Here is a 25,189-nt window from a genome sequence, read left to right as displayed (position 1 = left end):
TAAAAAAGCAATAAAACACAAATTTATCCATGTAATTTTGCATTCTTCAGATTTTGGTAATTTAGCATCCTAGTCGCACATAAAACAATGATGTGACAGAGAATCTTGCCATATGAATTTTTTTCTTGACCTGCCAATTTTATTTTTTTGCCTAAAAAAATTGATCAACAAAAATACATACTTTAGAAATCAATTTAGCTAAACAGTCAAGACCATAGATCATAAAAAAGTCTCTTAAACCTATTAGACCCGTCTACTAAAGTAAATATAAATACTAATATTTTATTGCTAATATTATTGTTGTTATTATTATTATTAAACAAGTTTAACGTTACAAACCGGTTTATTTTTGAACTAGTTTCTAAAATAGATTTTAAAACACTCTCTGTCCCAAAATCCACTTTCCCTTGTATGCCCACTTTCCCTCTATTTTAGTCTCACTTATCTCACAAACCAAAGAATAAGAAAAAAATAATCAAAGAGGGAGAAAGATAACTGAGCGAAAAGAAGAAAGAGGCCAAGGGAGATGAAGAGAGGCTGAAGGAGAGAGAGGTAGAGAGAAAGAACAGGAAGAAAGGGATAAGGGAAAGAATGGGAACGGCCTGCAATCTCATCTACAAAGAAGAAAAGAGAAATAACCTTTGAAATGTCAAGAGTCATCATGGAAATTCCTACGTAAAACGAAACCCACAAGCAGGCTGTCAGAAAAATAACCTTATAAAACGTAAATACCACATTAGTTGAAACAATCATGGATCCAATACTATATCTACAAGTTCCATGGAGTCTAAAACATGTCCAAGAATATAAAACAAATCTAGGGAGTGAAATTTATTTCATCCCAAAAAATGAAGTTTAAGTCATTGCTGGCTACGGTTAAAGTTGATTATATCATTATGATAAGCAGGAGATATTCGAGCATGTTGTCTCTAGAAGCAGTCATTGAATCTTCGCCCGTTTTGTTGGAGGCACGTCAGAAAACTGATCATCTACCCTCTCATGTTCATTGGTAACTTCAGCTTCATCTGCCATTTGCTTTCTGCTTACATCATGGGAACTTTCTCCGGGTATGTCTTTAGGAATGTCAGGGTTACATCCTGATTTATCCCGTTCATCTTTTGAAGTTTTTAAATTGTCCACCGGAGAAGAAGGTGGCGTCGTGTCCAACACTGCAGCAGAAGGTGCATTTGAAGGGGAAGGGCCCTTGTTGTCACCTATCTGTTTCTGTTTCTCAAACATCATCTCAAGATGTTTCCCTTGGTTTTCAATTTGAATCTGCAACTTCCTTTGAATCTGTATAACAATTACAATATCAGACATGCCAAAACTTGGAAGTTCCGGGTGATAATAACAATAATGTACCTCAAGTTGTTCATGAAGTCGCTTCTGAAGTTCCATCTGCAACCGTAATGCTTCAGTGATTCCCTTACTCCTGTAACCATAATTCAAGGAAACAATGGAATTGTGATTTGTGAACAATAAGTATCATATCTAAAGCTAAAAGAAGTTAGAGAAATGACTCACGTTTTCAAGTCCAGAGATTTCATTTCCTCAATTGAACTCATCTTTTTCTCAGAAGTTTCTGCAGGTACAGAAGAAGATCTCATTCACCATTCACATTCTTACTCTTATATTTTCACAAAATATTAAAGGAGTTTTGTTAGGCCTACTATTAGTAAACATTATTAGGCAGTTATTATTTTATTAGCCAGCAATTATTACATTAATGTGCAACAGTTATGTATTAGGAAGCAGTTATGTTTCTAGGCAGTTACTAGATAAATAGGGAATCTGAAGGACAATGTCAATAGCGAGAGACCAAGCCCTCGAATTCTTGGAGGGAGAGACCCAAGACTCTCGAATTCCTAGGGAGCCTATTGTGTAATCGTATTCTATTCTATTATCAATAAAATTAAATTGTTTCTATTATATTTCTATGTTTGGTCCTGGTTTCATCAAGTTTCTGTGTGCATAAAATAAAATATTCTTCAAATGTAACAAGAATAAGGGGGGGAAAAGCATTCTAACTTGCCTTTGAATGAGAGAAAAATAGATAAACTTTTGAAGTTTTAAATAAAGGAATAATTGGATTTTTACTTCTACACTTTTCTTTCTTCTCTACCTTTCCTTTTCACTTTAACAAATATAAGAGATTGTTCCTATTTTTAAAATGGTCTTTTGTGTTTCATCCATATCTTCTTTTTATCAATCCCAACATAGGACATGAAGAAGAAGAACACAAACAAAAAAGACATTTGAAGTTGAAATAAAACATCTTTCTCGAAACTATAAGGGATAAAGAAGCCACACATCCACAAAAAAAAATTGGTAGCAAAACCTGCTGTATAAAACAATAGGGATTATAAGTACACTCTTGAATACCTTCTGGTGACTCAGGTTTGTATCTGGCAGTTCTATACTTCTGAAATTAAAAGAACAATTAATTTATAAACAACATTAGATTATAAAAATCGACATACACGCCGGTGACGGCACCAACAAGCTCAATTTAAGAGGACGGAAAATCCATATATGCACCTGGAGGTGGCTTTTTACATGGTAGATGGTAAGGCCCTCAACATTCATTAGATTCAAGACACCTTTTGGAGTAGCCTCTGCATGTTAACATCATTATATGATGAGAAGAAACGTTCATGAGAGAAGGTCAAACGAAGGATGAGATTAGGAAGAAGTAAACATACTCTCACTACCACCAAGCTGGTTGACTGCTTCCACAAAAGCTTCGTGAAGTTCTGGACTCCAACGCATTCTAGGCTTAGTTTGAGAAGCAGTTGATGCTGATGCTGAAGCTGGATTACAAAGATTGTTGACTTCTCCAGATGGTGTATGCTGCTTCTGAGAAACCTGCATCGCCTGCATCAGAAAAGTAGGATATACTGTTAACAGCCGCATACAACCTAAAGGGGAATAGGGAATGAACTATATGCACATGGTGACAAATTCAATTAATAATAGAACTGATCATCCAAATATGGATTTTCCTCTCGAATAAATAATAATAGAATGGCATTAATGCAGAAAGTTAATAGAAATGAAAACCTAGGTGAGGAGGACTGCGTGTGTGTTTGTTTTGTTTCTTTGTCTTAAACCTCCAGCTCCTAAGGCAAATGGGCCCTAGTGAGTTCGGCTGGGAGGTAAGTAAAGTTTGGCCTAGGATTGTTCTTGTTCAAGTCAGGATTAGAAATCAGATTGAGAAACAAACCTGTTGTGTTGGTTCAACAACATTGTCATCACCAAGAAGCTGACTCCAATTTGGATTAACAGAATCATCACTTGTCATTAGTTGTTCAACCCACTCCCCAAAATCAGTTTTTTTGACATTGTCTTCATTCATGTAACAAGCACTGTTTTCCACCTGATCATGCTGGACAGAAAAAATTTCAGGAAAACCAAGAATATCTGGCAATGGATCCGGTCCCCACGATATATCATCATTTTCTTGAAGGTGAGAAGTGAATGTTGCTGAGTGGATTTCCGAAGACACATTGTCACCTAATGCCTGAGAAGCGAAGGGAGAATCTTGATATTGCCTATCATGCTGTGAAACGGGAGGAAAAGGGACGCCGCCAGGACATTCATCATTGGTTGAAAACACAGGTCGAACACTTCTGATCGGATACGATGATGTAGCTTGCAATGAGGCAGGATTTGCTGTCAGACCCCTGACAGGTGAACGATGAAAAGAATCCGGGGGTTTCATATAATTGCTTTCCATAAGACTGGGAAGAACAGGTGAAGACGAAGAAGGCATGGCTCTCGAAGCTTCAAGTGAACACCTTTATCTGTCCTGATTTCAATTTTCAATAGAAAAAGCAGGTTTGTATGTCAGCTAATCACACTAATACAAATTATCTTGACTGCCAACATAAATAACCCTGTTGCTCACAAGTTTAAACTTTTTTTCAAATACCTCACTAGTAAAAAATTTAACCTTCTTTGCTCACAAGTTTAAACTTTTTTTCAAATACCTCACTAGTAAAAAATTTAACCTTCTTGTGTCGTTAAAAGCACTAGAAAACATACACTCCCTCCGTTTCAAAATGAGTGTCGCTTTAGCCAATTGCAAATAGATTAAGGAATGGAATGAAATAATCATTAGACATAACACTTTTACTAAACTGCCCTTACTTTATAAGAAAAAGACAGACTTAAAGTTGCATTGAAAATTGTGTGAGAGAAAAGTTGGAGTATTTATTGAGGGTATAGTTAAAAAAAAAATTAAAGTTGTATGAGTAAATAGGCAATTACCCCCCCTGAAATTGTAAGTTTCGTCAATTACCCCCCTGAAATTAACAAAACTTCAATTACCCCCTGAAATTGCACAACGTTAATCAATTTACCCCTCCGTCAAATTCTTCTGTTAGTCAACATGACATTTTGCAAATACCCCCCTGAAGTTTTGCACTTGCAAAATACCCCCTGAACTTGAAAATTTATATTTTTTTTTCTTATTCTTGACTTAAATGATATTAAAAGCAAACAATTAACTTTAATATTTTAAGCTCTACATTCTTGGTTTTTTATTTTTTTGAAAAAACCCATGTATTTTATCAACAAACCATTCAACCTAGAAGGTGTACCATGAATAAGAACATGAGTACAAAACAGAACAACAAAGTAAACAACTTATCTTGGCTTATTTGATTATGCAAATGATTGATCCGCTAGTTGTTTTTATAATCCTATTAATCATAAAAGAAATTAAAAGAAACACTAAAAAAAAGCAAGAGGTACCTGCAGCATTTTGCTAACATTGTATGCTATGTTCCTTTGTTTTGTCTTCTATAAACTTCCCCTGTTTCTTTTGTTTTATAATTTTCTTTTGAAGAAAAAAAATGGATGGAAATTCACCATGTGCTTCATGCAAGCTTATGAGACGCAGATGGAAAAAAGACTGCACCTTTGGCTCCTTATTTCTTTTGATGATTAATGGGATTATAAAAACAACTAGCGGATCAATCATTTGCATAATCAAATAAGTTAAGATTAGTTGTTTAGTTTGTTGTTCATATTTGTACTCATGTTTTTATTCATGGTACACCTTCTAGGTTGAATAGTTTGTTAATAAAATACATGGGGTTTTTCAAAAAGATAAAAAGCCAAGAATGTAGAGCTTAAAATATTAAAGTTAATTGTTAATTGTTTGCTTTTAATATAATTTAAGTCAAGAATAAGAAAAAAAATGTATAAATTTTCAAGTTCAGGGGGTATTTTGCACATAAGTGCAAAACTTCGGGGGGTATTTGCAAAATGTCATGTTGACTAACAGAAGAATTTGACGGAGGGGGTAAATTGATTAACGTTGTGCAATTTCAGGGGGGTAATTGAAGTTTTGTTAATTTCAGGGGGTAATTGACGAAACTTACAATTTCAGGGGGGTAATTGCCTATTTACTCAAGTTGTATTGGAAATGTAAAGTGACACTCATTTTGAAATAAATTTTTTGTTGGCTAAAGTGATACTCATTTTGAAAGGAGGGGGTATAAGTAATTTGAGAAAGAATTCAACTACCCTAAGAATACATCACAATATTCACAGATATCCTTGAAAGAATGTGAAAATATTTTAAATTAAGAGCTTAAAAAAATGGACAATACTTGGGTGCCATTAATGGCACCGTGCCATTAAATCCTGACCATTGATGGCACCCAACACACACATCACACACACACACTTGGGGCAATGTGTGGCCCTGATCTAATGGCATGGTGCCATTAATGGCACCAAAGTGCCACCCTAAAAAAATAATCTAACCAACACTAATTCATGAAAAATGTGATTAACAGTTTCTACAACAACTTAGGTGGAATACAAAAAAAAAAAAAAAAATAATCCAGCCCCTTTACAATATGTATGTCAGAATTCTATGCAATACCAAAGAACATGATGCAACTACAAGCACAATTGCAATTGAAAACCTTGATCTGTACCTAAAATAATTTATTGGGATTATTTGAAGTAAGCATGTTAAAGTGATTGATGAACACGGAAGCTATATACTCATGAACTAACGCATATACATGGATGTTATGTTATATCATACAAATTGAAAATCAAGGCAATGAAAAAACAAATAACCAGATTGAGAGAAAAATCATAACCCAATAATTAATAATCTTATCCAAAAATATACTAGTCAATTACAAAACAAAAAAAAACAGAGAGTGATGTTGAGAAAGAATTAGAAAAAAGAGAAGATACCTTGAAATCGGGAAAAAGCGGTAATGGAATCGAAAAAAGAATGAAGAATTGTTGGAGAAGAGGAGTTATAATAATGCACGAACACGATAACGTACTTGTGTTGTAGTTGTTGTCGTGTTTAACTAACTAAAAAAAGTAAAACAAGCAAAAGCAGACTCCAAAAATCTAGGACTCTGCCAACAAGAAGGACAGAGTCTGCTTATTAGATTAGGTTAGGGCGATTAGCCGGATAACCTATTTTTCTCTATCATTCGATTAAACACAAATACTCCTACGCTACTTATCTTGCGGCGGCTCCCACGTGTGTATATTGTCTACTTTGGGCCGTCTGATTCATTTCTTCATACTTGTTCATGACCTCATCTCAAAAAGAGAACACAACTAGTTGACTTTTTTTGTCTACAATTTTTTTTATGGGTTAAACTAGCAACATACCCGTGCTAAGCACGGGCCCGTGCTCCGCACGAGTTAATTTAAAGTGGGGGGCTATGCATCAAAGCGTATTGCAATACTATATGAACTGAGAAAATAAGGAAAAAATACTAATGTTAAAACCGACGTTAATGATAAAAGGGCAAATTAATTTGACTTCCCTTGAGATTTTCTTAAATAACACAAGCACACCTTCTAATTTTCAAACACATCAATCTCTCATCATTTTATCCATCTCAATAACTTTGTAAATATACAATTTAATTTCAGTCATTTTGGTTTGTTTGTATCTGTTTTCTCTTTTCACAATTAAGTTAAATGAGATTTTTTTCTTGACTTGTTTGTATATGTTTTTCTCTTTTCAAAATTAAATGAAATGAGGTTTTTTTTCTCGCAACATTTGTTTTTACCACCAAATAGAATAAACATCGGCAATTACATAAGAGATCAAAGGAGAATATAGAGATGAGAATAATTTTGGTGGATGGACATTGTGGTTAATCAATGAAAAGGAAATAATCTTCGATATATCCGTTTTATTACTTTAGAGTTTAAAAATTAAACGACCTTGACTAAGGAACAATAAGTTGAGAAAAATCACCTAGTGAAAAGTGGAAAGAAAAAATTGTTGAAAATTAAATGAAGAAGTTAATTGCTCAAAATAAATGAAAATAACAAAGTTTAAACCGTGTTATATTATAAAAGAAGTGCTTGTCGATTTGATAAAAAAATAAGAGAGATTGGTGTTTAGTTAAACAATAGAGCGGGTGTTGTGTTATTTAAGAAAACCTTAAGGGAGGTTAGTGTAATATTATGTACAAATATTTAAAATAGTAAAGATTTCATTATTGATAAAAATGCAGTTATGAGTCTCGTGTATGAATTGTACAACAATATTATTTTGTGACTCATTTATCATGTTTTCATTGTTTTTTATAGTCATTTTTCTAAAAGATATAATAATTAATAATCTACAACAATAAAAAATAATATTTTATACTGACATGGTGGCCTGACTTCTTTGATTTTCTGTTGTTTTCAAATATGTTATGATATGCAGGTTTCAAAGTGTCTTGTTTGTCTACCCTTTGGTTCTTCAAGCTCGAAAGAGTTTTTATGCCTATTGATTTGTTTAGGGAGTTCCTGGCACTTGGATTTTGATATTGTGTTCACGGTCGATCCATTAATTGCTTTTCGCAGAGGTCCACTTTTCATTCTTTTTTTGTAACAGGGTTTCGCGCCCGTGTACAGGTTCGCTTGTTGATTAGTGAATTTTTGTTACGATAAATTTGGGTCGATTCACTTGGTCTGATTTATTATGTGGTATCCCGCTTTTTTGTTGTACCTGAGTCAGGTCTAATGCCCTCGGTCTCTTTATCTATTTTTATTTATTTAATATATTTTTTCTTTTGACTAAAAAAAAGATAAAAAAAAAAAACAAAGGCAAATTATTTTTTGAAAAAAAGCAAACTTGAAAATGTGTAATTTTTTGAAAAGTGGGTATATGCCTTGTAATAAATATTTTGTAATTTTTTTTAACTCTTTAGATATTTAAAAGTTGGATTATATGAAAATTTGTTTTGATTGAGATTAAGATTAAATTTGTTTGTTCTTTAAAAAAATATTAAGTTGGTGTGTTTTTTTTTTTTTTGACAAATAAGTTGGTGTGTTTTATTGAGTGAGTTTGTTTTAATTTATTTTTAAAAAAAATATGGGGAAGTTGAAGCAAAAAACACAGAAGGATATAATTTTGATGATGTGTCAAATTTAAGAGGGGTAAGATTGTATTTTTGGTAGACATTAATTTCATAATTAAAGAATAGAAGATTGTATTTTTTTTTAACTCTTGATATTTATAACTTGAATTATAGGAAAATTTGTTTATCTCAGACACCACCAAAAAAATAGGAAAACTTGTTTTGATTGAGATTAAGATTGAGTTTGTTTGTTTTTAAAAAAAGATTAAGTTAGTGTGTTTTATCGAGTAAGTTTGTTTTAATTTGGTTTTTGAAGAGAAAAAATAGAGGGAAGTTGATGCAAAAGACACAAAAGGATATAATATTGATGATGTGTCAAAAAATTAAGAAGGGGTAAGATTGTATTTTTGGTAGACATTAAGTTTCATATATAGAGAATTCCTGGCACTTGGATTTTGATATTGTGTTCACGGTCGATCCATTAATTGCTTTTCGCAGAGGTCCACTTTTCATTCTTTTTTTGTAACAGGGTTTCGCGCCCGTGTACAGGTTCGCTTGTTGATTAGTGAATTTTTGTTACGATAAATTTGGGTTGATTCACTTGGTCTGATTTATTATGTGGTATCCCGATTTTTTGTTGTACCTGAGTCAGGTCTAATGCCCTCGGTCTCTTTATCTATTTTTATTTATTTAATATATTTTTTCTTTTGACTAAAAAAAAGATTAAAAAAAAACAAAGGCAAATTATTTTTTGAAAAAAGCAAACTTGAAAATGTGTAATTTTTTGAAAAGTGGGTATATGCCTTGTAATAAATATTTTGTAATTTTTTTTAACTCTTTAGATATTTAAAAGTTGGATTATATGAAAATTTGTTTTGATTGAGATTAAGATTAAATTTGTTTGTTCTTTAAAAAAATATTAAGTTGGTGTGTTTTTTTCTTTTTTTTTTTTTGACAAATAAGTTGGTGTGTTTTATTGAGTGAGTTTGTTTTAATTTATTTTTAAAAAAAATATGGGGAGGTTGAAGCAAAAAACACAAAAGGATATAATTTTGATGATGTGTCAAATTTAAGAGGGGTAAGATTGTATTTTTGGTAGACATTAATTTCATAATTAAAGAATAGAAGATTGTATTTTTTTTTAACTCTTGATATTTATAACTTGAATTATAGGAAAATTTGTTTATCTCAGACACCACCAAAAAAAATAGGAAAACTTGTTTTGATTGAGATTAAGATTGAGTTTGTTTGTTTTTAAAAAAAGATTAAGTTAGTGTGTTTTATCGAGTAAGTTTGTTTTAATTTGGTTTTTGAAGAGAAAAAATAGGGGGAAGTTGATGCAAAAGACACAAAAGGATATAATATTGATGATGTGTCAAAAAATTAAGAAGGGGTAAGATTGTATTTTTGGTAGACATTAAGTTTCATATATAGAGAATAGAAGAGGGGTAAGATTGTATTTTTGGTAGACATTAATTTCATAATTAAAGAATAGAAGATTGTATTTTTTTTTAACTCTTGATATTTATAAGTTGAATTATAGGAAAAAAAATTTATCTCAGACACCACCAAAAAAATAGGAAAATTTGTTTTGATTGAGATTAAGATTAAGTTTATTTGTTTTTAAAAAAAGATTAAGTTAGTGTGTTTTATCGAGTAAGTTTGTTTTAATTTGGTTTTTGAAGAGAAAAAATAGGGGGAAGTTGATGCAAAAGACACAAAAGGATATAATATTGATGATGTGTCAAAAAATTAAGAAGGGGTAAGATTGTATTTTTGGTAGACATTAAGTTTCATATATAGAGAATAGATATATTGTTTATTCATTATAAATATATTAATTTTTCGATTTCATCCTCCTAAACATTTTCTTCGACTTTATTTGTCAAAAAAAAAATATTCTTCGACTTTTAAATCTCTCAACAATTTTCTATCATCATTTTTTGTCTTTGGTTTTAAGTTAATTGGATGTAGCTTTTGTAGTTTTAATGAAATTGTGCAAAAATGAGTAGAATATTACAATAATATTTTAAAAAAATATTTTAAACAAGGCATAAATTAAATATGAGTTTTTAAGCCCAAAAATATATTAAAAAAGCATAAATTGAATCTGTTTATCTAACGTAAAGAATATAATTATTTATATACTAATGATTAAAAAAGCATAAATTGAAACTGTTTATTTCGTAAAGCAAGTAGTTTTTTAAGGAATTATATAAAATTAGTTGACTACTTACTTAATTTTTTGTGGTTTTTGGTAATTTTAAAAAGGACAAATATTTATTTTCGTCTCTGAATATGTAATGAATAGTCATAATAATCGTTTAATGTATCAGAATTTTATAATATGGCAAATATTAAGGGCAAATATTCATTTCAGTTAAAATATTATGTTAATACTATCGTATCAGTCCATCAGTATATTTATTTATTGTCATATCAGACCCAATAAAGATAAAGATTTATTGTTAGCATAAGGAGACTATTTTAACGTTAAAAGAATATTTTGACTAACGTATTGAACAATGAGAAACATTTTTTTTTTGAAACAACAAATATTATTAGCGTCGAGTGAGTGCAGGACGCACCAAAGCATTCGTGAAAGCCAAAAGCTATAAACAAAACAAACAAGGTGCCGTATATACGCAGAACACCCGATACAACCCAACAAAAACCACCCAAACACCACCAATACAAAAACAGCCAAAAAACCGCACAACAAGGGGCCAAACCAACATGTAAGGAGCCTGATGACGAGGTATATTAACAAATTGCACAACAACGAACTATTTTAAAATTTTGATACATTGAATAACTATTGTAGCTACTAATCATTACACATTTAAGAATGAAAATGACTACTAACCCTTTATAAAATTTAAAATGTTATAAATTAATTTAAAAAAGATATATGCAATTGTTTCACAAGGGTAATTTTGTCACTTAGATGTGATACATATCTTATCATATCAGCGTTTTGTCTCTAGCAGCCAACATGTATTAATCGTGTCTTCTCTCAAAAAAAATGTATTAATCGTGTCTTCTAATGAACTCCGGTCTACCAAAGAGTTAAGACTAAAAAGAGACAAAGAACAAAAACTATTACAAATAATGAAATCAAAATAAAAATTGTCGTTATTTTTATTTGGATGAAAACTATCTACCGTCGTCTTAGAATGTAACTCTAAGATTATGTTTATCCAAACCGAAACCACAGATACACAAATACAATGAACTGAGACTATGTTTGTTCAAATCGAAACCACAAATATACAAATACAATGAATAGTTTGACCAATATCAAAAGTCTTCCCTTTCTTGATTGCCAAAGAAGGATTAGAAGTCATCATTCTCACCCAAATAAAATAGATATGATGATATCATTAATGTATTTTTGTTAAAATATTACTTTTAAAAGTAATAAAGTGATATCATAGATTAGTGTAATTGGTTCGCAACCACGATGGAGATTGGATAACTGGTTTTTCCCATTATGAAGTTGGAGGTGTTGCGTTATTGTTGTAAAATTAGGCATAAATTATAAATATAAATAATAATCAATATATAAATAAAAGAATCAATCAAATATAAACAAGAGAGATTAATAAACTTATCTCTTTTGAGGTTGTTGTTGAATTAGAACACCGACCACAACTTTATCGACATCTTTGACAACCAAATCAAATAGAATCAACGGCTACAAAATGAACAAAACATAAATAGTCTGAGACGTGCTGATCGCACTGTCCTTAAGGATTTTCCGCGTAATTATACGCTAATCCCCCAGGATTTAACAGACCCTTCTCGACGTGGAACCGAGGAAACAGAACTAGCAAGGATATATTTTCAGGATGATGATAACCCAAAATTAATTTGTGAGGGATGGAGATAATTGTTTTTTGTTTCAATCTTCATGAAAGCAAATGGAGAAAGTGCAGCTTTTCTTCTGTACGTGCATCATGGTTTTTCATGTATATGAAAAATTGGTATTATAGGTATTGAAAGTAAAAAAGGAACGTAACCTCTGTATCTGAGTATAATAGCCACTACTAACTCCTCAAATATAAAATAGTAATTCATAGTCAAAGTATAACTGCCCTTTTAATTTGTTTCGGTTGCAAAATAAATCTCCCATGTGCCTAATTGACTGTTTCAAATGAGAGTAAAATGCTCAGACTTAATAGTTAAGAAAAAGCAATATTATTTCCACATTCAAGAGATATAAAAGCAAAGACGGTTACAAAACTTTGGAATTAAAAATATGTCTATAAAACCAAGTCAAACATTATAATTAATAATAATATGATAATAATTTTCTATTAAAATAATTTTCTATATTTCTCAATTAAAAATATGGGACACAAAATATTTGAAACTTTTGAAATATATTCAAAATTTACAACAGTTATTAGCTGAGTTACGTGTTATCTAGATAAGTTTTGATTTTTGTAGCAAAAAAGGTTATGTCAACATTATTTGTGAGAGTGATTGTTTGAAAGCAGTTGACCCGATTATTGATGGTCATGATCATACCTTGCACACTTATGCTATTGACATCCTTCATATTGGAGATGTTTTACATGAAAATGGAAATACAACATTGGTGCATGCTCGTAGGGAATAAAATATGTGTGCAGATTTTATGGTTAAGGAAAGATCACATGCAAGGTGCTCTGCTCACCAGAACTGCCCTCCGCCCGGCATGGAATCTCTCATCCTGAGAGATAAACTTGGAACTTAATTTCGACCCTCTCTCTTTTTCTTTTTCTTTTTGCCTTGTTATATTGTAACACTTCAAAAAACAGTGTAATTGGACTTAAAATTTTCTTTTTCGAAACATTGCTTATAATTATTTTTAAGATGTCATAATATATTCATTGAACTTTATATAAAGTAAAGTACATTTTGGCTGCTAGAGACTATGAAAGGTTGCAAATGGAGGGAGGCAAGTGCCAAAGTAGTGAGAAAGTGAAAGTGGACGCATGTCCAAATGGTCCAAACAAAGTCACTATCAATTTCCTTTTGGGCAGGTGAATTCATGGTGGCACTTCACTCGTTGCTACTTGCTCGCTGCCCGGTGTCCATGGTCAATTTTCGTCGAAAATGAACGGAAGATATTTTTCCATCTCAATTTCTAATTATTTTCAAGCTACGACAAAATAATTATTTTTCCACAAATGTATGACCACTAAGCAAAATAATGCACAAAGATTGTAACAGTTCATTGAAGCTTGAATGTGTCCAACATATATTTGCCACTTGATTGAATGCACATATTTATCGCATATCAGCAGCTTCAATAGTTGTAATTTTTAGTTACGGGTTCTACTTGAAATTTTTGGTGATGATTCTCATTGTCACGTTTTTTTTTTTTTTTTAATTATTCGGTTCGAAGAAATTTGAGTAATCTGAAGTTCAATCCGAAGATAAGTAAAATATGATAAAAAGTTATCTCAATAAAAATTAAACTCAAATTTTTTATTTGTCATTTGTTAAAATTTATTAACAATTTGTTCCATCTTTTGATTACTGTTATGGTCTTTCAAACAACGGTATACTTATGGGTTTCCGTATATTATTCATCATTTCATCATTTCACAATTTTTTGTTAAAAAAATATATAAAGAGAGAGAGAGGCCTTTTATACAAGGAGTGCAACTCTAATCCAGCTAAGATATATAAAATAGACCCAACATTCAATTAAAAAAAATAAAAGCCTAGATGAAATTAATAAAATTAGCATGGTGACCACTAATTATTGACTTAGCAACCTTATAATTGTGAGGTCTCCGTAAACTTAAGTTAGTTGGTAAATGACATCGCAAAATATATATATAGAGGCAGGGTTCAAACTCTGCATATCCTACTTATTCATCTTCAAGGTGAATTTTTAGTTACTAAGCTACTTGATCAAAAATATTCTTATGATTTTGAGATTCATATAAAAAAATTGTAATGATAAATGATAATTGTTATGTTAGTATTTTCTCCCTGTTAGGATTCAAATCTTGAACTTTAACGCCTTTAATCCATTAGCTCAACCAAATAAGCTATCCACCCCCAAGTGAGATTCACATTCTACTTTCAACTTCCTTCTCAGAGTCCTATCTTGTAATACGAAGTTACACATCCATGATCCATTTTTTATGAACGTGATTTGTTCATTTTTTTTATAAGCGGTGAATTGTTCATATGAATATTTCCATACAAAAAAAAAAACTCACTCAATAGGGGGACAAACTCATGGAGGACAGAGGACGGTGGACGGAAGAAGCAAAGATTTTCACAAGATAGATGAGTGTAAATTGTGAATCTTTAACAATTTGTAACAAAACATATCTAAAGTTATTACTTGCATATAGAAGTTAGTTAAACAATAATTGTTTGTTCTTACAGCGTTATTAAAAGTTATAATTTAAAGGCTTAATACATCATTTGGTCCCTTAATTTAATTATTTTTTTTGATTTGATCCCTTAACTATTAAACGTTTCGATTTGGTCCTTTATCTTTGTTTGCGCCATCAATTTGGTCCTATTTTACTAATTTTAAATCTCTCAAAAAGAAGACCGTTGGATAAAGGAGGCCCATCGTATCTAACGGTATATCACCAACACCTAATTTATACTACTTTCTTGATCTTCTTCTTTTTCATATAACATTCATCAACTCAAAAACAACAACTTTAATTTTCAAACCCATAAGCTTTTTATATTTTATGTACAGTTAATAACGAGAGAAAAAAGAAAAGAAAAGAAACAGAATAGAGAGAGATAGAGATAGATAGATAGAGAGAGAGAGGATCGCAATGGAGACAGTGGCTTGCGGTGGCTGGTGCAGGGCGGCGCTCGCGGTGGTGGTTGTCTTGAGTTGTGCAGTTACAGTTACTGGACTAAGAGATTAGAGTTGAATTTAGGTGTTGTTTGTGGTGAATTGAATTTGAATTAAAAAGTTTACGGTGATGGAAGAGATTAGAGTTGAAATTGGAAGAGATACCAGAGCTTTTTTTCCAGCTAGTAAACCCATCTTACAGTTGGATAGTGTGAAAGATTTTCTGAAACCCATCTACTAGAGATTTTTTTTTTCGATCTGAATTTCTGATTTTTTTTTCTTCTGATGCATTACATTCAAATCAATTAAGATTAAGCCCTAAGAACTTGTTCTTCACTTTTCCTTTCTGTTTCCTTGAGATTTATATGGTTATGTGTTTAGTGTGATTTGAAAATATATGGATTATGTTTCCTGAAGATGCATGTAATCAGTATATAAAATCTATGTTCACTCTTTTTTTTTTTTTTGTTAACGGTATGGATAGAATTCTTGAACAATATGAGAGGATGTTCATATATGGAGAGGCAGCTTGTTACAAGTGACCGGTCACTAAGAAATAAAAGGTGGAAGATGAAAGAAGCATAGTATTAGGTGTTAGTGATACACCGTTAAATCTGATGGATCTCCTTCATCCAACGGTCTTCTTTTTAAAAGGTTTAAAATTAATAAAATGGGACCAAATTGATGACAAAAACAAAGATAAAGGACCAAATTGACACGTTTAATAATTAAGGGACCAATTCGAAAAAAAGAATTAAGTTAAGGGACTATCTGATCAATTAAGCCTAATTTAAATATGAAAACTGTAATTTGTGTGTATGCAACTATTAATTGTTTAGCCCTCACATCTTTGTGAGAGTATCCACTGTGAATTCGAGATACAACTGTTCTGAATACATTTTCTTCTCTTTGATTTTTAATTCTTGAATCAATACAAAACGTACTATCACAGCCTCAACAGGCTTACACCTTAGGCTTTACAAACAACAACTCAATCAAACTCAAAGGAGTGACTTGAGGTGGTTACAAGTAATGAAGTAGTGTTTGTGGTATTTGCTTGTGAAAACTCAAAGCTTGGTTTGAGAAGCAAATGATAGTCACTTATTACACTCATAGAATTAGTGATTCACTAAAGAGTTTAATTAAGAGAGATTGAGTGAGGGTTACAGACAAAATGCTTAGTGACTTATTGATAGAAAAAAACAAGTAACTGATGATTTTTGAGTTCGTTTTAGGCCTCATTTAGTGTTGGGTCTGCCATGATAAAAATTTAATATAGTTTGCATAAGTAAAGTTTATGTATTGGAAGAATAGAAATGTTATTTGAAAAAATATTTAGTTATCGGTTTCTTTTTTTTTCCTTGTTAAAAAAAACCTATTTTGTATTTTATTTTATTAATTTCTTTTTCTCCTCCAATAAAATCAATTATTATAAATGTTATATTTTTCATATTGCGTCAAATACATTGTAAATTTTTAATTGTTAAAATAACATTATTTTTATCTAAGACCACTTACAATGGGATATTGAATCCCAAATTCAACATATTGAAGCCATTGCAAGACCCTATTGAATATCATGCAGAGGAAAGAGAGGATGAAAAAATTCAACAAGTTTAACCCCTGACCGAGGTGCCACGTGGCGTTGCGGCATTGGGCAAAACTGGCGCGTGCACGTCACGCGCCGACAGGGAGGGTGAGAAGCAGCTTCACGCGGTGAGAGAAAGGGAGGGGATAAAGATATTGCCACGTGGCTTTCGTTGATTGGCTGCTTGGATTTTTATCTTCTTAATAATTTGGACTCAATTATTTCATTGCAAATAATTTTTTTTTTTTTTACCAAAATTCGTGATTTTTTTTCTCTATAAATAGAGACTTGGATCATTTCATTTGGACACAGAAAAAAAATCGAGTTTTTCACTCTCTTAATCTCATTATTAGTCTTTCTTTTAAAGTTTTAGTCTTGCAAATCATGTGCGTGCTAGATCCGAGTTGCGTGATCCAAATGTTCATCACGAATTGCAAGCAGATCTCGTGAAGCACATATGGACAAAGTTTGGAATGTTTCGTGATTGAAGATGATTTGTATCAGAATAAATAAATTAGTTGTGTTTTGTGTGCTTGTTTGTTGTCTTGCATTTTAAGTTATTTGTGTGTCGCGTGCTTAGTTTGTTGTATTGCATTTTAAGTTAAGAAAAAAAAATATTTCAATAAATATTGTTTTTAAAAAAAATTAATTGTATTATTTTAATTTAATTTAAATCGATAATTATAATTTTATGTAATTATAAAAACAAAAATTAAATAAGAATAAGAAATAAAAAGTGGTGGGGTAGGGTGTTGAATATTTACCATTGGAGTGATAAAAATTGAATGGGTGTTGAATTAAGAGAGAGAAAATGATGTGGAGTGTTGGGAATTGAAAAAGTGGGTGTTGAAGGTTATTGAAAATTTTTTCCCATTGAATATGGTCTAAAGAGGGTACATAGGCAGTGTCAAAGACAAAAGCAAATAATAAGTGGATGGACTTAGCTACATGTACAAGGACATAGTTATTTGTCCATTTGCATCAATCCACATGTCCTTTTAGATGTGGAGGTGTGGGACCCAACCAAGCGAGTCATTTGGAATCAGTTACAGTCATCTCAAGCTTGTTGCTTCCTATTATTGAGCATCTTACATTGCTAAATGCCACAAAAATTGAAAACATAAAGGATTAATCATTATTATAACCAAATAGTAACTTCTTCATCAAATTGCTCTACTCTACCACAAGAAAGTGAGTGATGGCATCAGTAAAAACTGCATCCAATGAAGCTATGGCAACGGTGGCCCACAAGGCACCTATAACTATTGAGAGGAAAGTTCCAGATGACTTGGATACCAAGCTTCCCAAACCTTGTATGTAATCTATCTATTTTCTTATTCATTTGTATTCAAACTCATGCATATATACATTAGCATTGTTATATATAATAATTTGTTTGATAAAGATACTATAAATTAAGAATATGATAAGGAACGTTGAAAATAAGAATAGGACACTAAAATGGAGTAAGAGTTTGATCAAATTTGATGTTTTAATTTGGGTTCAGATATGCCACGAGCCTTGGTTGCCCCTGATGAAGAGAATGTGAATGGCACATGGGGCCACAAGCACAATGACATGTCTGTGCTTCAACAACATGCAGCCTTCTTCGACATTGACAATGATGGTATTATCTACCCATGGGAGACATTCAAAGGTAGTACTATTTATCTCCATATTTTGTGCATAATTGGTGTTGTGTAAAATAAACTTCAACTAACTGCTAAAAAAAAAAAAAAATACCTTAATATTGAATGAAATACCTTAATTTCATTCTTATTTTCATGATTTTGTAGGATTCCGCGCACTTGGTTTCAATGTGGTTTCTTCCTTCATATTTACAATTATTCTCCATGCAGCTATGAGTTATCCTACTCTTCCTGTGAGACATAGCTACCTTCATTTATGTTACAATTACTAGCCTATGCCCTCATTACCATCTCTTACTTGTACTCAATTTTTTCGTATTTCTTCCACAGACATGGCTACCTTCACCTCTATTACCAATCTACATACAAAATATACATAGAGCAAAACATGGAAGTGATTCAGGTAGCTATGACACAGAGGGAAGGTGAGAAACATGTCAACTTTTCTTACTGATATTTTGTACTATCAATCACTCTTGCTAAAACAATATTTTTTAGGTTCATTCCTGCAAATTTGGAACTAATGTTCAGTAAGTATGCTCGTGAAGTTCCTGATAAATTAACAATGTGGGAGCTATGGCACATGACTCAAGCAAACAGTGTTGCATATGACTTCTTCGGCTGGTAATTTCTATCCGTAATGATGGTCATCCACTTTCTATACCCTCGCTACATCTGGTTAATTATGTTCAAAAATATACTTGATTCAGTTGAGTAGATGGTTAATTTAATTTATGGCTAAAATTTTGATCAAGTCAAATGCGTAAACTAACACAATTTTCAACGTAAATTGAATTAACCATCTATTCAACTGAATTAACTTACACATGATTAACCAGGTGTCGTGGGAGTACAAAAATTTAGTTGTCCGTGAATTATTTTTTAAAATCTCTACATATATGTTTCATACACACACAATTATCTCATATGTAGATGTCAGTCTTAATCAAATTGACCTTAGGTGAATGAATTAATATCTTTAAGTTAACCATTTGCAGGGCTGCCAGCAAATTTGAATGGGGTGCTTTGTATATTCTAGCAAAAGATGAACAAGGTTTTCTGTCAAAAGAAGCTGTGAGACGTTGTTTTGATGGAAGCCTATTTGAGTATTGTGCTAAAATGCGTAAGGGTTCAGTTGAAAAGATGGCTTGACAACTTCTTAAGTAAATGTTCTTATTAATATTCAGTGTTAGGATAAGGCTAATGTGTTAGCGGAATTACTCATAACGTGGTTCATTACTGCACTTCAATGCTTTTCTTCTACCTTTGTTAAGTTGAAGAAGCATTATGTTTATTCAACCTATTGCAAACTAATTTGGAATAACACGATATGATTATTTTCTTCTTTATATCATTGAATTGAGACAAAATTGTTTCATATTTCTAAAGTCTCATACATGTGTGGATGAACTTTGTAGTATAATGGTTATAATTCATCTTTAACATGAATAAGTGAGTGTCTGGGATTCGAATCTCAACCTCAGCATATTACAATGTATTGTCTCTATCAACTAAGTTATAACGACTAAAAATCTTCTTTATTTTTAGAGAAATGGAGACTTCAATTACTATAATTTTTAGTGTGTAATTAGATGTTTAAATATGTTATACATTTTATATCCGTGCATATCTATATATATCTAAAGTTATATTAATAATTTGCATAAAAAAAGTTATATTAATAAAGCTCTATTTTTTAATAAATTGGTAGACTATAAAAAAAAAGATTAAATAAGGCCCGACTATTTCAATCTCGATCCCACATAGATTAAATATAAGGTCAGCGTCAGACTATAATATATAAAGAGTTTTTTTAAGAAGGCAAAGAGATAATTAAATAAATACCGGAGAGAAAAGAAACCAAGTTAAGCACAAGGTATGCCTAACCAGGAAACACTACAAAACATCAAAATACAAAATGCAAAACAAAAAACAGCTACAACCAAATTACTTCATTACAAGTTGGAGTAATCTCGACAAACTAACGGTTTAATCCTAAAGTTGCGTTCCTTCCAAAAATTCCAATTACTTTACAACCAAATAATTTGAAGACGAGTGCAAATGTCCTTCCGAAAAAGATGGTATATAAAAGGTAACATCTCTTATCTTACAAGTCGGTTTATACATCGAGCTCTTTTTTCTCTTATATATATCGAGGTTTTAGAACCGAACAAATGATTTTACATATATCATTTATTCTTTACATGTTTTGAACACCTTCGGATTTTAAAATTAGAATGTGTGAATTTTTTTTTGGACAAAAATTAGGTGCTTAGTCTTTTTTGACACAATTAGGTGCTAAGTTAAGTTGATATTCATGTGATATTTCTTTTAAAGGGATATTAATGAAATATATTTTTAGGCTATGTTTAGATTGAGGGGATGTGGTGAAATGGACTGACATATAATTAAATTCCGTTGTTTGGATTGATGAGATGTAAAGTATAAACGGAATGGAATGAAACACAATGAAACCAATTCTATTCTATACCACTCAATCCATCAATTTCTCATTCCCTTAATTTAAGGTGTATTCAATAGAATAAAACTTGAGTCTTGAAATATTACTATTCTACCCTCGTTTTATTTGCCTATTCCTCAACTCAATTCTACTTCTACGGTGTCTACTCGCAGCATTCTTTCTTCTCTTTTTCTTGTTCTTCACACTCGCAGTAGACCTTCTTTCCTTCTTCCGCCTTTGTTCTCAATGCAATTATACTCTACCTCACCTCTGTTTATCCCTGAGTTTCAATATGCATCAACACATAAATTTGTATTAACATGCATACTTCTTTAGTTCTACTAGGTTTTACAGTTTTAAATATTGACTCACAAATTAATTATAAATGAAGAGAACTATTGTTGTTCTATACATTACATATAGAAAATATTTGTAAAATAAGTAATTTCATATTCAATTTTGATAAGAATCAATAAAATGTAATCTACTGAGTAAAAAAAAATGTAATTTATATATATATATTGTGATTACATTCATGTCATATTTATATTTTAGCAAATAAAAAATGTCATATTTATATGTCATATTTATATTTTAGCAAATAAAAAATGTCATATTTATATAATTAAATAATTAAAATTTGTTGGGTCATCGGGGGACCGCCCACATCAAGGCCAAGTGTGAGTCCATCAATTCATTATGCTCCCACCTCAAACGGAAGCTCTTTACTTGCTTGCAAAGTCCTTGCTTGCAAAGTCATTGCTGCTTTCTCCGCAAATGGACCGACACTACTTGCTTGCAAAGTCGTTGCTGCTTTCTCCACAAATGGACCGGACCGACACTACTTGCTTGCAAAGTCGTTGCTGCTTTCTCCGCAAATGGACCGACACACTTGTACCGTCGTTGCGTCGTTGCTGCTTTCTCCGCAAATGGACCGGACCGACACTACTTGCTTGCAAAGTCGTTGCTGCTTTCTCCGCAAATGGACCGACACACTTGTACCGTCGTTGCTGTTTTGTGCGCAACGACCGACACACTTGTACCGTCGTTGCTGTTTTGTGCGCAACGGTTGCTGTTGTACCGTCGTTGCTGTTTTGTGCGCAACGACTGACACACTTGTACCGTCGTTGCTGTTTTGTGCGCAACGGAGGCGCAACGGTTGCTGTTTTGTGCGCAACGGACCGGTTGCCACGGTCGCACCCTTAGTCGAACTGAGGCTCAGATACCACTCTTGGGTCACTGGGGGAGCTACGGGGACCGCCCACATCGAGGCCAGAATAACCGTATAAGCCGAGAGAGACACCACACTCTTACCCAAAACCTTAAGGCAATGAGTTTATGGGTCCTCCCACTTATCAAGTGTTCAGCCTTTACTAGTCTATCCGATGTGGGGCATAATTACTCACACTTGCACACAACAAAATTTACTTTAAAAAGAGTAGAATTGAAATAAAAAGTTATAATTCATTTCATTTCATTCCATCCATTTCCCAAACAATGGAATTATAAATTGGTTCCGCTCTATCATAAAATAACAAAACAATACAATGAAATCACTATTTTATTCCACTCCGTTCCACTCCATTCCACTCCACTCTACTAGAGTTTATTCGACATACAATATGTGAAATAATTTCACACCGAAAATCGACAACCCCACTCCTGCATTTATTAGACTATTGCCATTGATTTCAAACTACCCTTACAAAAGTGTGGTAACTTGGCAAAATAGTATGGATTTTTATATCATATTTACACTGATCTTGCATATCTTGTATCATTGTTTTTAAATACGCATCAAATCCCATTTGATTCGGCAATTGAACACCTTTTTTTAAATATTATTGTAATTTCAGATTAAATTTTAATTCCATCTTTTGTGCCAAAAGAAATCTTATTCAATTTTTTGAAAGAATGGAAAGACTGTCTTTCTTAAGTTTGTTTCTTCCAACACATGAAAGAGCGAAGACTCTATTATTATTGTTATAAACCTTTTTATTTGACGCAATATTGTTATAAAGTTTTAAGAAACGCGAACAAATCTTGACTGGATAGGTCGCTATAACAATGACCCAAAAATAAAACGTGACATTTCCATTGCCATTCATTATGGTTAGTTTCCAACTCCAATCCAATACTATAATAGATAATAATTGAAATCATTTACAACAATGGTTGATAATAGAAAAATATAAATCTCAAAAAAAAAAGAAAAAAAGAAAAATATAAATCAAAGAGATTGATCGAGAAATTTGACGTTCGTTTACGGCAGAGGGTTGGTGGTCAACGTACCACGGTAACCCACAAATCTCCGCAAACACGGACGTCAAAACATTAATTATTCTCATAATCATCATCATCAAAACAATGTCGTATTTATCATCCTCTGCACCATATCAACTCTTAGAAATCAATATCATATCTGCACAAGATTTATCTGGTGTTGCAAAATCCCTCAAAGCCTATGCAGTTGCATGGTTACATCCAGAACGAAAATTAGCCACACAAATTGATCAAGTTGGCCATACCAATCCAACATGGAATGAGAAATTTGTTTTCCGCGTCGATGATGAATTTCTCAATTCAGAAAGTTCGGTTATCATGATTGAAATTTACAATTCCGCTTGGCTCCGTGATGTTCTCATTGGAACCGTGGCTGTTCTTGTTAACAACCTTCTCCCAACGGGAACACTCTCCGGTAATCGGAAACCTAAACTCCGATTTGTTGGACTTCAAATACGAAGACCCTCGGGTCGTCCACAAGGGATTCTTAACATCGGTGTTACATTGCTCGATAGCACGATGAGAAGCATGCCACTTTATTCGGAGCTAAGCACCTCTGCTGTTGGATATTGGGATATGATGGATTCAAATTCAAACAAAAGGAAAGTTAATAATAATTACAATGACAACAGTTCGATCGTCACAGATGATTCCAAGATGATGTTAACTCTTCAGCGTTGTCAGAGCGAGAAAAATGATTCATCCATTAATGATTATACCTATCACGGTGCTGGGAAAAACAATTATAACCGTTATGAGGAATCTGAAGTGAGTGTGCCGATACCGAGAAAGGGGGGAAATGAGGAGTCATTATGTTCTGATGTAGGACCGTCACCGTCTGTTGTTGCAGCAGCGATAGCGAAGGGATTGTGTCTGATGCCTCCACCATCGAGAAAGGTGAAAAGCTCCGCGGTTGGTGGATGGTCAGAGAGTAACTATACGGAAGGGATGGATACAAAGATTGAGAGGTGGAGGAATGAGTTGACACCGGCATATGATGAAGAATTTGAAGAATTGGATAAAGAGATTATTAAGAAGAGAATGGTGGCAAAGCAAACGCCGAAGCGTAGTGGAAAAACGCCTGGACGACCTATGAGTAAGAAAGGGAAGTTGTGTTCGTGTTTTGGAACGATGTTTGGGTGTGAGTTTTCGATAACTTGTGGTGGTGGTAATAATAAAAAGAAACGTGGAAATGACAAGGCTCATCTCACCTCTGCATCTGAACTCACTTATGATGAATCACGAATTTAACAAATAAGAAAATGTATTTGATGTAAAATTTGGACAAAATCCACCAACTTTTGTTAACGAAACTTTCTCCTCTTAAATTTTGAACTGGAGTGAGTATGATGTTGTTTTTTGTTGATGATGTTATCAAATATTTGCATTGGAGCCTTGTCTTTGCTCCGTTATGCTAAATGTAAAATTAACTAACGTTATTGGCATTTTCAAGAATCATTATGCATATATAAGCATAAGCGGAAGAAGGGAAGGATACATGCTATGCTAGGAATGTCTTCTCGGATCAAGTAGTATTGAGAGTAGATCTCCTCTCATCCTCTTTTTTCATTTTTATCTTGAGAAAGTGTACATTGGTGTTCAATCAATTGAATGAGTTAAAGCAAACTGCTTTTGTTTTTAACCTACCTGTACATAATGAAATTCTTTTCAATTCATTTACTTTTTTCTTCTTTTTATTTTTACATGTTGTTCTTCATACATATCTATCAGATCTATATGTATGTAACAGTGATACTTAAACACTATGTATTTCCTAACACTTATTAAACACCTTATTTTATCTCTATATCTCTTTTCTTAAAATATCATCGACTAATCACATTTATCATATTACTCTCTTGTATCTTTCTCTCTCAAGGTGTATACACATACATATTTTCAACCAAAAACAAAAGTATACTCCATATGAAGTATTCACCAAACGTTTTTCTTTAAGGGATTGTGTTTGATACTATAATATAATGAGTAGTGCTAGCAACACTCTCTTTTCAACACTCTCTCAAAGAC

General features: G+C 32.3%; 3 protein-coding genes across 11 annotated transcripts; 2 read left to right on the top strand and 1 right to left on the bottom strand.

The window, feature by feature from the left end:
* Nucleotides 1–699: 699 nt before the first annotated feature.
* On the bottom strand, nt 700–6,500 carry LOC146911550 (protein PHR1-LIKE 1-like). Of its 9 annotated transcripts, none has more exons than XM_085730182.1 (9): nt 6,223–6,500; nt 4,756–4,968; nt 3,224–3,808; nt 2,703–2,874; nt 2,539–2,615; nt 2,383–2,422; nt 1,525–1,582; nt 1,363–1,432; nt 700–1,293 (listed from the first exon to the last, which is right to left on the bottom strand). In XM_085730182.1, the coding sequence occupies exons 3-9, from the start codon at nt 3,770–3,772 to the stop codon at nt 940–942; spliced, it is 1,320 nt and encodes a 439-aa protein (XP_085586308.1). In that variant the 5' UTR covers nt 3,773–3,808; nt 4,756–4,968; nt 6,223–6,500; the 3' UTR covers nt 700–939. The 9 variants fall into 9 exon arrangements, with proteins under 9 accessions (XP_085586308.1, XP_085586311.1, XP_085586307.1 ...); XM_085730185.1 differs by having other exon boundaries at nt 3,224–3,803; XM_085730181.1 differs by having other exon boundaries at nt 4,756–4,937.
* An 11,154-nt stretch (nt 6,501–17,654) lies between these two features.
* On the top strand, nt 17,655–19,766 carry LOC146911549 (peroxygenase 2-like). The gene is made up of 6 exons (XM_085730179.1): nt 17,655–18,081; nt 18,276–18,425; nt 18,565–18,650; nt 18,748–18,842; nt 18,916–19,041; nt 19,416–19,766. Exons 1-6 carry the CDS (start codon nt 17,967–17,969, stop codon nt 19,567–19,569), a joined length of 726 nt encoding a protein of 241 aa, XP_085586305.1. The 5' UTR covers nt 17,655–17,966; the 3' UTR covers nt 19,570–19,766.
* A 3,227-nt stretch (nt 19,767–22,993) lies between these two features.
* LOC146911548 (uncharacterized) lies at nt 22,994–24,803 on the top strand. Its single transcript, XM_085726699.1, has one exon. It carries the CDS (start codon nt 23,246–23,248, stop codon nt 24,410–24,412), a length of 1,167 nt encoding a protein of 388 aa, XP_085582825.1. The 5' UTR covers nt 22,994–23,245; the 3' UTR covers nt 24,413–24,803.
* The last annotated feature ends 386 nt before the right edge of the window (nt 24,804–25,189 follow it).

This window comes from Medicago sativa, chromosome 7 (assembly GCF_051527215.1).
Source record: "Medicago sativa cultivar Bolivia chromosome 7, Bolivia_mono, whole genome shotgun sequence".
NCBI lineage: Eukaryota > Viridiplantae > Streptophyta > Magnoliopsida > Fabales > Fabaceae > Medicago > Medicago sativa.
The sequence above is the reverse complement of the archived record's forward strand: the minus strand, read 5'-3'. Positions and strand labels throughout refer to the sequence as shown.